Source organism: Echiichthys vipera, assembly GCF_963691815.1.
Source record: "Echiichthys vipera genome assembly, chromosome: 18".
Taxonomy (NCBI): domain Eukaryota; kingdom Metazoa; phylum Chordata; class Actinopteri; order Perciformes; family Trachinidae; genus Echiichthys; species Echiichthys vipera.
In genome coordinates this window covers 2,048,802-2,062,187 of record NC_139843.1, presented here as the reverse complement: position 1 = coordinate 2,062,187, position 13,386 = coordinate 2,048,802, and the positions used below count along the sequence as shown (strand labels likewise).

General features: G+C 49.5%; 1 protein-coding gene across 1 annotated transcript in view; it reads right to left on the bottom strand.

Moving 5' to 3' along the window:
• Positions 1-3,328: 3,328 nt before the first annotated feature.
• Positions 3,329-13,386, bottom strand: part of LOC310961346 (serine protease HTRA1B-like) — a 24,917-nt gene continuing 14,859 nt past the window's right edge. Inside the window, exons 5-10 of the mRNA XM_083933376.1 lie at positions 13,049-13,243; positions 11,020-11,052; positions 10,265-10,379; positions 9,414-9,471; positions 7,073-7,168; positions 3,329-5,084 (exon numbers count right to left, since the gene is read on the bottom strand). Of these exons, the coding sequence (XP_083789502.1) occupies positions 4,916-5,084; positions 7,073-7,168; positions 9,414-9,471; positions 10,265-10,379; positions 11,020-11,052; positions 13,049-13,243 (666 nt within the window). The 3' untranslated portion in view covers positions 3,329-4,915. The remainder of the gene's footprint in view (positions 5,085-7,072; positions 7,169-9,413; positions 9,472-10,264; positions 10,380-11,019; positions 11,053-13,048; positions 13,244-13,386) is intronic.

Below are 13,386 nucleotides of genomic sequence, written 5' to 3'. Positions count from 1 at the left end.
GATGACTGTGTTCTCTCTTTGATACTCAGCTCTTCACTTCACAATAAGGCACCAGAGTTCATATTTAATGACATGCATTAATACTCACACACGACACGTTCAGAGGAAATCATGCTGTAGTAATAATATTTCATAATCTGACATAATGTGCACATGACGTCACGTGAGTAGTCCAACAGAACTGCAAAAGTCTTTTAGAGTTTTAGTCGTTGGTTCACTTGTTTGTAGCTAAAAGAATCAGGGCGCACTCACACTGTCCTTCTGCACCGGACCAAATAAGGTTTCACGGCTAAAGTCTGGTTCCTTTGACCAGTGTGAGTGCAACCGTACCGCGTCTAGGAGCGGCACGCTTGCCGTCCACGGCCCGTTTGGGAGAGGTGGGCTTTAGTAAAGCACGTTTGCACGTGTACGAGCACGAACGTGCGCACGTGTACGAGCACGAGGCCTACGGCGGTTCTGAGGTCATTTCCTGTGCGCCTGTTGGGACGTAGAAAAAAGAAGGAGGGACCATGCGCGGACATTTCAAACAATGGCGGTGAAAGGTTCACGTTGGTGTGATGCGGAGGTGGAGTGTTTACTGCAGATTTGGTCGATGAAAAGATTCAAAAACAGTCGACAAGACGCACAAAAACTCTGAGGTCTACGGAAAGATCTGGAAACAAAGCCACGCATCGCCATGACGTCATCAATGCGTGTGACGTGTTACGGCGTGATGACGTATAGGCAGCAAGAAGCATTCTCCGAGGCCCAGGTAGTGTGAGTACAAACGGGCCTGGAGGGGGGGACAAGGACCCTAAAGCACGGGGCACGGGACGGAGGCACCGTGGGAGGGCGCCCTAAGATTCATCTTAAATGTTTGATTAAAAAAACAAGTATGATGTTTAAAATATATACAGTCTGTTTGAATCTGTCAGATTCGGACATGCTTGCTTGCTTGCTTGTGGTTGTCCATCGAGTCCGATGATGACTTCCACTTCTTTAACGGGGAGTTCTTTGATGGCTGAATAGCCCTGGACCTGGACCTGGACCCACAGGTTCTGCTGCAGGTGTAAAAGTGGTGTTGATGTTGCTGTCAGCCATGGATGCATTTCTTCTTAAGCTTCGTTGCCGTCTCCTCGCGATCCTTTCCTCTTCCAGTGATCGAGTCCCATCCAAACATGTCTGCCGCCACATGCTACGATCAGCAGCAGCGTCTTCCAGATCCTCAGGGTTCATTTTGCACCTCTTAAGTTTTAAGTTGGTCTTTAAAACGCTTCTTCTGGCCTCCTGCAGAGCGCTGGCCTTGGTGTAACTTCTGACAGGACAGCACACGTAAACCTACCAGGGCCCTACAGTCCTGTAAAAACACATGAGAGAAGTCACTGGTGCCACGTTTTCTCAGGCAACCATAACAAGCCGAGCATGTTGGCGTTCAGTTTGCTATCTTTGGGCTCGAGCGCTGCATTTGCTGACAAAGCATGAGTCAGAAAAGACTCTTAAGGGTCGACGACGCTGATTTATGGATGTTTCATGTGGCAGCTGGAGGAAGATGTTGCTCAGGAGTCTCCTGAGAGGTCAGATCGAGTCAGCAGAAGCTTCCTTCCAGTAACACTGACTCATAAATGGGTCAGAAGTGAACCGTGAAGGTCACTGAAAGTCTCCAGCACCCAGTGGCAGCTGTGAGGCAGCAGGAGTTCAATGGGTCACATCTGTCACAGGAGAAGGACACCGAATGATAAAAAGATGTGCGGATGTTCGACATGTGGTGGACAGACACCGAGTCAGCAGAGGAGAGCTCGGGGAGAAAATCTGCTCCGTCAATCAGGACAAACCGCTTCACGGCTCCATCCAACTGGGGTCCAAATGACAGAAAGACTCCTGCTGCAAGAGAAAGCCTGCGTCTGAGGCTTTCACCACCAGGAGGAGAGAGTGAGAGGGAGAACGCTCTTAAACCCGGCTCACACACCTTTACTGAGGAACTGGGAGAGGTTAAGATGGATGATGTCATGTTTTATGAAGCTGTGATTGGCTGTTGTGGGTCTCTGTCTTTCATTTAACATTACAAAAGAGTCACATCGGCTGCTGACTCATCAAGTTTCTGTGCAGTTATTCATCAGCCTCCATGTCTGACAGCTCGTTAACAGGCATCCACGGAAGAATCCTCGTAATGATCGATTATTTGTCCCAGCAGCTCAAACAGACTCCGGTCTCCTGGAGCTACTGGGCCGGGTCTGACCAACCTGGCAACTCCACTGCTGGACTTCTTTTTTGTTGTTGAGACGACGATCTTGAGACACTAGATGGAGCTGTTCTGCTCATTCTACACATTCAGCCTTTAAGTTTTCCCACTGTGGCCAAACACATAATTTAACCTTAAAGTAAACGCTCCAAAACAAACCAAATACTTGAAGTTTATAATGATACATCATGGACAAATTTAAGAATTAAATTAAATGTGAAAAGAAAAGAGTAGAGAAGCAAATTTGGAAATGTCTCCATCATCTCGTCCTCCCTCTGCAGCGTGTTACACACTGAGTTTAACAAAGCATGACACAATGTTGGCCCCAGTGTGTGTGTGTGTGTGTGTGTGTGTGTGTGTGTGTGTGTGTGTGTGTGTGTGTAGGCCCAGCGGAGCGAAGGGGTTATGTAACACTTGACACAGTTAACAGTGAGGTTAGTAACATGTTCTCTGTGCAGCTTCATGCTGACGTCAGCTTTTAAACTAAGTGATTTCTGTTCGGGGACAAAGACGGAAGAGCAATTCTTTTCATGTGTGCACAGTTTTGTGTTCAAACATGCAAATCTTGCAAAAACAAGGCGGCACAAGAGCTGCTCCGGTCCGTCCCTGAGGACCTGTCTGCAGAGGGGTGGCTGGCAGCAGCCTGGAGGCAGGAGTGGGAGTCAGCGGGGCCCTCACGAACCCACCGTCACATCCACGACCCTGGAGGCGGTCTTGAAAGAGAGGACCTGCCACGCCGGCAATGGACTCTGCTGAACCGCCTGTGAACTGGGGTCGGACGCTACAAAGCATCAATGAGGAAGTGGGGCTTGGAGGACGGAGCAGCGTGTGAGTGTGGGGAGCCGGAGCCTGTCCCCTGGATAAACCACCCTCGGAGGCCGGCCTCTTCGATGTGGGACCCGAGACGAGGACGTGGCTAAGTTCTACTGAGCTGGACGTTTGATGATGACGCACGAAAGAAGAAGAAGATGCAAACCTTTAATTGTTAAAATGAAAGTCGTAGAGGATGTTTGAAACTCCTGTTGTTTCCTTTTGTCTGTTAGAGGAACACGTTTGACATCGACTCACGTTTTTCACATCAACACAAATCAACAAAGACGGCGCTTTTGAAAATCATTTTATTCCCTTTTTTCTGAAAAATTGTCATAAAACACATAAAAGACAAAAATACTATTTAAAAAAAAAGTTCCGTCAAGAACATACACAACGAAACAGAACTACGGTGACCTGCGGCGTCCTGCTGCAGCGGCAGACGCGTCAGCAGAATATAAACTGTTTGTGATGAACGTCCCACCCCCTCGGTTACTGTTGCTAGGCGTGTCAAGCTTTAGAAAGGAAATAACAGCACATTTCTGTAATGATAGTTTTGCATTTGAGAGCTACATTCAAAATATTACATTTAGATGTTGGCGCAGTTTTGTGGATTAAGAGGACGGCGCGTCTCATCAGTACGTGAAGGAACAACGGTGTTCACGTACCGCAGCGTAAAAGTCCATATATGGTTTTAGTTTGGTTTAGTTTTGACTCCAGCGGAAAGTTCTAGCTTTACACTGTTAGCAACATGTGCTGAGGCTGGGGTGCAGATCCTATCTGGTCAGGATTTGGGGGGGACACAAAAGTCCCAAAAAGTCACATAAGTGTTGACGTAACTCATAATTTTAGTGTCCTGGTGAGTCCATCCTGATCCCTGAGCTCCGTGTTTTACTCTCAGACCTGGTGACGTGCGGCGGAGACACTTTGAAGCTGTTTGCCAAGTGAACGAACCAATCAGAGTTGGATTTTAGGCGAGTTTAAGTGACGAAACACGTACAGATCTGACATATTTTCAGCCCTGATTCTGTTAGCCGCTCGCTAACGCTTGTTTCTCTGGATCCTTCTGTTGAATATGGACCGGGCTCCTGAAATTGGGCCTTTGATCCGTAAATTCACGTCAAACACAAAGGGAAAATCTCCTTTACCCACATGCTGTTTCCTTTCTGAGCTTTGGGGGGACAGGACAACCCCCCCCCCCCCAACCCTAATCCCACCCCCAGGATCTGCACCCATGTGCTTAGGTTAGCACAACAAGCTAGTGAGCTAGCGTTGGACACAACGTTTCTCCAGGAGAAAATCGGTTTCACTCCAAACATCATGGAGGATGCTGTTTGGTTTCACGGGAACGTCATTTTTCGGAGAGCAGGCAGCGGCGACTTTATGAGACGAGGACGGTGTGACGGCGTCGCTCCACCGCTGTAAAAGATGCTAACGCACGTGTGGCGATCACCAGGGACTCCTTAGCCACGCTGCGTTCAAATGCTGTCGGACCTGCAGGTTCACCGCTCGTTTGCTCGGAAAGCTTGACCGGGTTCCGCGTGCCTGGTTACGGTTGCTAATGCAGGATTGGACAGCGGCCATTTTAGGGACGGGCTTAGCGACGGGTCAGCTGTGATTAGAAGAGAAGCTAACGTGAGAAGTGAGGAGAGGGTTGAAGCTTCAGCTCCCAGAGTCACAAAGGCGGACCTTTGAAGGTGTGTGTGTGTGTGTGTGAAGGTGTGTGTGCAAGCGTAACAGCGCGGAAGAGTAGCAGTGCTAATACTTAAGTTCTTAAGCGCAGCAGGCGTGGCCCCAGACACCCTGAGTGTTCGTGATGGGTTGAAAATCACAGCCGGGGATCAGCTGACTGGTTGTCGGTCGTTTGCTGGTTGAAGCGTTGAGACGTCAAGGCTCCACCTCCTCGGGGACGATGGTGAGGATGACGTCCTCGTTGCCTCGCCTCACCACCGTCCGCAGCGTCTCATCCCGCTTTATGGCGGCGCTGACATCACTGGCCGTACTGATCCTCTCGCCGTTTATGCTGATGATGACGTCTTTCTCCTGCAGCCCGGCTCTGTCACACAGAAAGAAGAGCAAGGGCAGCGTTGTTATACCTCTTTTTTCTTATTTCTTTGCTTTTAAACGCTCTAAAAACTATTTTCCCGATCCTTTACAGCCATAAGCCATAAGATTTGAGCGCCGCGGTTTCTAGCGGCCTCTTTGGCGGTAAGATGAAACTGCAGGCGAGTCCTCCATTACAAAGGTTACATTTCTGAAAATGAATGAATATCTGGGCCTATGAATGTTCTCATGTGTCCAGGTCGTCGTTATCCTCAAAGCAACTTCAGTCCAAAGCAACTGGACTTGGTTCTTTGTGTAGGAAGACGTTTCACCTCTCATCCAAGAGGCTTCATCAGTTTATGTACGCATCTGACCAGGACCAGGACTGGACCAGGACCAGGCTGGGACTGGTCCAACTAGCTGGTGTGGAGATCCAGGTATTTAACCAACTTCCCACCAACCACTGTCACTCTAACGACGGTCGTTGGCACTTGGAGCACAAAGGGTTCCAGTGACATCATCGGCCATGTGAGAGGTTGAATACCTGGATCTCACACTAGCTAGTTGGACCAGTCCCAGCCTGGTCCTGGTCCTGGTCCAGTCCCAGCATGGTCCTGGTCCAGTCCCAGCCTGGTCCTGGTCCTGGTCAGATGCGTACATGAACTGATGAAGCCTCTTGGATGAGAGGTGAAACGTCTTCCTGACAAAGAACCAAGTCCAGTTGCTTTTGACTGAAACTGCTCTGAGGAGAACGACGACCTGGTTTCTATGATCAGGACTGAAGTTGGTTCAAATCTTTACCTCGACTGTGGATGATAACATTACTTTGCAAAGCTGTTTTTGTCCTCTAACAACATCAGAGCAACTTTTTTAAAGAGTCAAGAGTTCAGATTGGAGGTTTTCAGGGGCTTTGCTTTAAGAAATGAGCTCTGTCTGTTGCTTCATCGTCGCGGCTCCAGAGCAAAGAGCAAAGAGGATTTTCTGGAGCGCAGACTGAAGCGGTTTGTCCTCCGTGCCAGACGGACTTGGACGGTGTGGGTGGGAAACATTCAGGCTTCACTGCCAGCTTCCAAAAGCAAAACAGCAGCTTTGAAAAAACAGGAGTGAACTTTCCATTTCCTGAAAGTTTCAAATCCAATCAAACGTCCTTTCAGCTCGGACCGGCGCTCCCTGACTCCGGCCTGTGTACGACTCGAACCCAGCACACAATAAGAAAACAAGCTGGAGCTGCTGTTTCCTCAGCTGCAGCGCTGCGCAACAAGCTATTCAGAGCAAACATCTTTCCAGGGGGGGAAATACTTCATGTTCTGCAGGATGAGTCTGGGAACAGCCCGCGCCCTTGGATCTGTTTTCACAAGCTTCGTCACGCTGTCAGGTGGAAAACTTCTGCTGCTCATGCAAGCGTGAAACACAAAGTGCTGATGAAGAGGATTAATGCAGAGTGACACACCCTCGGGCTGCGCGCACACCTCTTCTTCTTCACACCAAACGTCGGAGCAGTGTGGAGTCTGCATGTTGTCCCCGTGTCTGCGTGGGTTTTCTCCGGGTTCTCCGGTTTCCTCCCACAGTCCAAAGACGTGCAGGTGTTCGGTTCATTGATGACTCTAAATCACCCGTAGGTGTGAATGGTTGTCTGTCTCTGTTCGTCTCTATGTGTCCTGTGATAGACTGGCGTCCTGTCCAGGGTGGACCCGCCTCACGCCCGATGTCAGCTGGGATCGGCTCCAGCCCCCCCACGACCCCGACAGGGACAAGAGGCTGAAGATGAATGAATGAATGAACACAGCCCCGGAGTTTTCAAACTGAAACGGGCTCAGCAAACGCCTCCGTTTGGGAACTGGGAAACGCTGTAGAGGAGTGGACGCGAGGCATAAACGTGGATAAAGAGATTTTAAACTAAACGTACAAGCTGCTTGTGTAAAATGCAGCTTGTAGATTTGACGTATGGGGCGGTGAACACCAGATAAAGCGTGAAGAAGAAGTGATGAGAGAGACACTCACGCCTCAGCTGGAGTCCGACTGATGACCTCAATGACGTACGCCCCGGAGGTGACATCTGGGAAGTCCGACTGCCTCGCCTTCAGCTCCTTCGCCAGCCTGCAGGACGGGAGAGAAGAGGAGGAGAACAGTCAGCAACACTTCACTGTAACACTGAAGGGCTGAAGCGCTGTGACTCATTTCATCACCCACACATGTAAACAGAGATAAACTCTGATTGATCCTGACATTCGGCTCAAACTGCACATTTCAAGCTTTGAGAAGCTGCAACTTCAACAAAACAGGTCAGAGGACAGAAGCAGCAGATCCTTAAGTACAGTAAAAGTATTAAAACCACACTGTGAAAATGTGGAAACGCTCCACGATTTATCTTAAGAAGGAAAATCTTCCTCCTCCAGTTTGTCAGAAACATTCAACGTCAGCACATTTGGAGAAACGTGGTTTTCATTGGACAGGAAGGATGAAAAACCTCTGACGAGTAACTAAAGATGTGGTGGAGCCGTCTGAAGCAGCAGAAGATGGAAACACAACAACAAAACCCTGGTGCGTCGGTTGATTCTCCTTCACGCAACCCCACAGTGAAGGGGCTGAGAGCCTCTGGTGCCTCTAAAGCATGGGTGTCAAAGTCAAGGCCCGGGGGCCAGATCCGGCCCGCGTATGAATGATCTTGGCCCCCTGGATGATATTTGATTAGTGTTAGAACCGGCCCGCACGCCACAGCCGCCTGCTGGTGTTGTTCACGCACCAAAACTACATTACCCACAATGCAACGGTAGCCTGTGAACTCACTGCAGCGCCGCAACTTCATTATTCATCAGCATTCAGGGCAGATGTTGGCGTTCAGCCCCCCCCCCCCTCAAATAATGACTAAAGGGAAGGTGGACGATGAGAACAGGGTGTTTGAAGCTCATGTTCACAGCTGTGTGTCTTTATCTGGGAACATCTTTATTAGGGAACATGTTTTATTTTGAAAGGACATTTTCTTTTTGTCTGTTTGCCTGTTGGAAAATGTGTCACCTGAAATTACTGACAGATACAAAAATATGTGATTATTCATTTAATTATGTAATAAAATACGGTACACTGTGTCAGGTCTTGGTTCAACAGGTTAAATGCATCATTTTAATATGTTTTAATAAACTTTGAACCAGTCAAATGTGTTTTTTTGGCCTCTGATGTGTTTGACTTTGACGTCTCTGCTCTAAAGGAACAAACTCTCAGGAAGTGCAGCCTGTCTCTGGTGTTTGGAGGCGTTCGCTGCTCCGACGGCTCCTGAGGGGCGGGAGCGGCTCGGGCGTTCCTCTGGGTGGACTTTTACATTCCTGCCTAAAGTCGTCGTCTGACAGCAGGTACGTAACGCTGAGGTCACGGCGCCGTACGATCACCACCCAAGGGTGTATGTGGGAGAGAGCCTCACATGTTAGAGGCGTTTAGTTTACAACAGAATGCTGTTTTATCACTAAGCTACATGTGCACAGACGGAGGCGTGCACGGATGAAGTCAGAGTTTTGTGACAGTAAAGTTAACGTGGGCGTCCGGTCCAGCGTGACTCGCCGTCTCTAAGGGCGCACTCACACTGTAGTTCTGTCCCGGGTCAAAACCGGTTTTTCAGCTAAAGCCTAGTGCGTTTGACCAGTGTGAGTGCAACCGCTCCGCGCAGAACTGCGGACAGAGGGCCGTCCACGGCCCGTCTGAGAGAGGTGGGCTTTAGTAAAGCACGTTTGCACGTGTACGAGCACGAGCGTGCGCACGTGTACGAGCACGAGGCCTACGGCGGTTCTGAGGTCATTTCCTGTGCGCCTGTTGGGACGTAGAAAAAAGAAGGAGGGACCATGCGCGGACATTTCAAACAATGGCGGTGAAAGGTTCACGTTGGTGTGATGCGGAGGTGGAGTGTTCACTGCAGATTTGGTCGATGAAAAGATTCAAAAACAGTCGACAAGACGCACAAAAACTCCGAGGTCTACGGAAAGATCTGGAAACAAAGCCACGCATCGCCATGACGTCATCAATGCGTGTGACGTGTTACGGCGTGATGACGTATAGGCAGCAAGAAGCATTCTCCGAGGCCCAGGTAGTGTGAGTACAAACGGGCCTGGAGGGGGGGACAAGGACCCTGAAGCACGGGGCACGGGACGGAGGCACAGTGGGAGGGCGCTCTAAGACTCCTGAAGATCGTTTGTACTAAAGGAGACACATTCAGCTTCTTCTGAACTAACATGTTTCTTCAGAACCAGTGAACTGACTTCCTAACGTCTGGGAAACTTCCCAAACCAGCTGCCGTGTTTGAAATCTGGGGGACGATGAGTGAAGCGTTCGTCCAATCAGAACAAGGGGAACTTACGTCGGAGTGAGGCTCATCATCCTGACACCGATGTACTTCTTCTTCTGGAACGTTTTACCTGCACAACAAAAGGGGAAACGTTCGATTACATCACAGCCTGGGTACACGGGGGCCAGGCCGCAGCGCTCCACTCAACACGGTGTAATACAATAAAAGCCCGTCAATGTTGTCCAAACATCCAGGACCAAACTTCAGTCCTTCACAATAAAAGCCCGTCAATGTTGTCCAAACATCCAGGACCAAACTTCAGTCCTTCACAATAAAAGCCCATCAATGTTGTCCAAACATCCAGGACCAAACTTCAGTCCTTCACAATAAAAGCCCATCAATGTTGTCCAAACATCCAGGACCAAACTTCAGTCCTTCACAATAAAAGCCCATCAATGTTGTCCAAACATCCAGGACCAAACTTCAGTCCTTCACAATAAAAGCCCATCAATGTTGTCCAAACATCCAGGACCAAACTTCAGTCCTTCACAATAAAAGCCCATGCTTTAACAGCTCCTAAATAAAGCGTGTTTGTGGAGCCATCGGAGAATGAAGAACGGATATAACTGTTGTGACGTCACGGTGAATTGCCGTATACTGCACAGGTGGAGACATAGGGTCCAGGCTGTTCGTCAGTCTCGAGACATCGTCCATTTTTAAGAAGTTAAATTCAAGTTCATTTGAAAGTTAAATCCTATTAAACAAAGTACGAGTGGTTCCCTTTAAAAACCGGACACGAGCAAACAAACCAACATGACGCCCACTTCCTGTTTATGAGTGTTAGAACATTTAAAACATGTCGTCCCGTCTGCGTCTCAGCCGTCGTGTGATCAGAGGAGGAGTGAACGTGAACGTGCGCCGACCTTTGGCCTGTCTGTCGTGCGACTCTGCCAGGAACTGACGGATCTTGTCTGAGGGGATGGCGAAGGAGATCCCTGCTGTGACCTTCAGCGTGTTGATGCCGATCACCTCTCCATCCTGCAGGACACGCGCACACACACACACACACACACACACACACACACACATGTTTTTGTTTGGGCCCTTGTTCCTGGAAAGCCCCGCAGTAAAAGTCTCCACATGAAGCGCGTTGAGCAGCGATTCTGACACTTGTTGTTCCTCTTTTAGAAACTGGGACACTGAAAACAAACCCGTAACCAGACTCAGCTGTGGGCTGAGACTTTGTGCCAAGCATTACATGAACTCTTTGTTTACCTTTCGTAACGAGGACTTTATGGGCCTTAGTGATTGTTGCTATGAGATTACGTATCTGTGCCTGTTTCACAACATCTGGACGAGGTGCAACACAGTGCAAAAGTATAAAGACATGATCTGAAACCAGAGGGGAGACGTCAAATCACGCCAGGGGCGTAAACGTGTTTGGGCGAGGGCCCCGTCCTCTGGAGGACATTTACAATAGAATATTAAAAATATAAGAATACGTAGAAATATATCTGTTATTAATCTGCTATTTATGTTCAGGGAATGGAAATGTTGTGCGTCCTGACAGAAACAGTCAGAAACAGGTGAAAATAATGTTTTATGGGAACAGAAGACGCGAGTAAACGAGCGCTGCACACACGCACAAGACGAACACAGAGGGTTTTCCTTCACTCACCAGGTTGACCAGTGGTCCTCCTGAGTTTCCGTACTGCAAGAAAACAAAAGCAAACATTTAAACACAAAAACATAAAAGTTTGATAAAAGAGTGTAGTTGCAACGGCGCCTCAGTGCAACAGTGACGAGTCACACGTGAGCGTCTGCACGACCTGGACACAACAACCTCTTTTTTACCAACCAGGGAATAAAGGAATCTCCGACTGCATCAATGTTAGAATAACTGTGCATAAAGTAATCTCATGTTTACTCCTAAAGTACCTTTACATATGAACTAACCTTCCTTGTGTGTGTGTGTGTGTGTGTGTGTGTGTGTGTGTGTGTGTGTGTGTGTGTGTGTGTGTGTGTCTGTGTGTGTGCAGCTTATATGTGCAGAGTTGTGTTGCAGGTAGGATAAATCAGATACTGTGACTGCTGATGAGTCACTAAAGAGGTAAATCTGTGCAAAACCAGAAACTGCAGAACATGTTTGAAGGACGAGCAACATGTGCCCCCTCCTCTCCCTTACATCTGTAACTCATGAAGATAATGAACTTGAGCAACATGTGAAGAGTTGCAGGTGTGTGTCCCCTCTCCCTTACAGCGTGTAAGGGCGCACTCACACTGTCCTTCTGTACTGGGCCAAAACCGTTTTTTCAGCTAAAGCCTAGTACGTTTAAGCAGTGTGAGTGCACCCGCTCCGCGCATAACTGCGAACAGCAGGCCGCCCACAGCCCACTTGAAAGAGGTGGGCTTTAGCAGAGCCGTTTGCACATGTACGAGCACGGGCGTGTGCACGTGTACGAGCGCGAGCACGAGCCCGGTAGCGGTATGTGCGCCTGTTGGGACGTAGAAAATAGAAGGAGGAACCATGCGCGGACATTTCAAACAATGGCGGTGAAAGGTTCACGTTGGTGTGATGCGGAGGTGGAGTGTTTACTGCAGATTTGGTCGATGAAAAGATTAAAAAACAGTCGACAAGACGCACAAAAACTCCGAGGTCTACGGAAAGATCTGGAAACAAAGCCACGCATCGCCATGACGTCATCAATGCGTGTGACGTGTTACGGCGTGATGACGTATAGGCAGCAAGAAGCATTCTCCGAGGCCCAGGTAGTGTGAGGACAAACGGGGCTGGAGCGGTGCGGAAGGACAGTGTGAGTGCGCCCTAACTCATGTTGTAACTAAGGACCACCTAAAGGATACAAAGAGAGAGGGCTCGGCAGAGTGTGTTTCAGAGCGGGAGGAGAGTGTACCTGAACGCGTCTCTGTCCGTTCTCCTTGAGAGTAAAACATATGACTCTTGTCTTTCTCTCCTTTGTTATGTTCAGATGTTTTAGGTTGGGTTAGGGTTGAACCTGACAGTCAAACACCTTCTTCTTATTATCACTGAGTCGACACACACACATGGTTTTCATTCATTCACACATGCAAACTGTTACGGACGAGTCATGTTTTTGCAAAACCTGCAGAATTTGAAGTCTTTTGAGAGCCTGCCTGGGTGTCTGTCTGTCTGTCTGCCTGCCTGCCTGCCTGTCTGTCTGTCTGCCTGCCTGTCTCTCTGTCTGTGTGTCTGCCTGTCTGTCTGCCTGCCTGTCTGCCTGCCTGCCTGCCTGTCTGCCTGCCTGTCTCTCTGTCTGTCTGTCTGTCTGTCTGTCTGTCTGCCTGCCTGTCTGCCTGTCTGCCTGCCTGCCTGTCTGCCTGCCCGTCTGTCTGCCTGCCTGTCTGCCTGTCTGTCTGCCTGTCTGTCTGTCTGTCTGTCTGTCTGTCTGCCTGCCTGTCTGCCTGCCTGTCTGTCTGTCTGCCTGCCTGCCTGTCTGCCTGCCTATCTGTCTGTCTGTCTGTCTGTCTGCCTGTCTGCCTGTCTGCCTGTCTGTCTGTCTGTCTGTCTGTCTGCCTGTCTGCCTGCCTATCTGTCTGTCTGTCTGCCTTCTTGTCTGCCTGTCTGCCTGCCTGCCTGTCTGTCTGCCTGCCTGTCTGTCTGCCTGCCTCTCTGTCTGTCTGCCTTCCTGTCTGCCTGTCTGCCTGCCTGCCTCTGTCTCTTCACTCACGTTGATGATGGCGTCCGTCTGGATGTAGTCCATGTCGGAGTTGCGGAGGCCCAGCTCCTTGCCTCCCCTCTGGGTGGTGCTGACGATGCCGGTGGTGACGGTGTTCTGCAGAGAGAACGGGCTGCCGATGGCGACCACGAACTCACCGGGACGCAGGTCCGCCGAGCGGCCGAGCAGCAGCACCGGCAGCTTCATCTGGGGGGGGGGCAGACGGACAAAAACGTTGCTGAGGGTCACGTTGTGTTTTTCATCTCAATTTGGAGGAGAAAACAGTCAAAGGAGCACAGATGATGAACACACACAGACACACAAACACACACACACTCACACACACACAC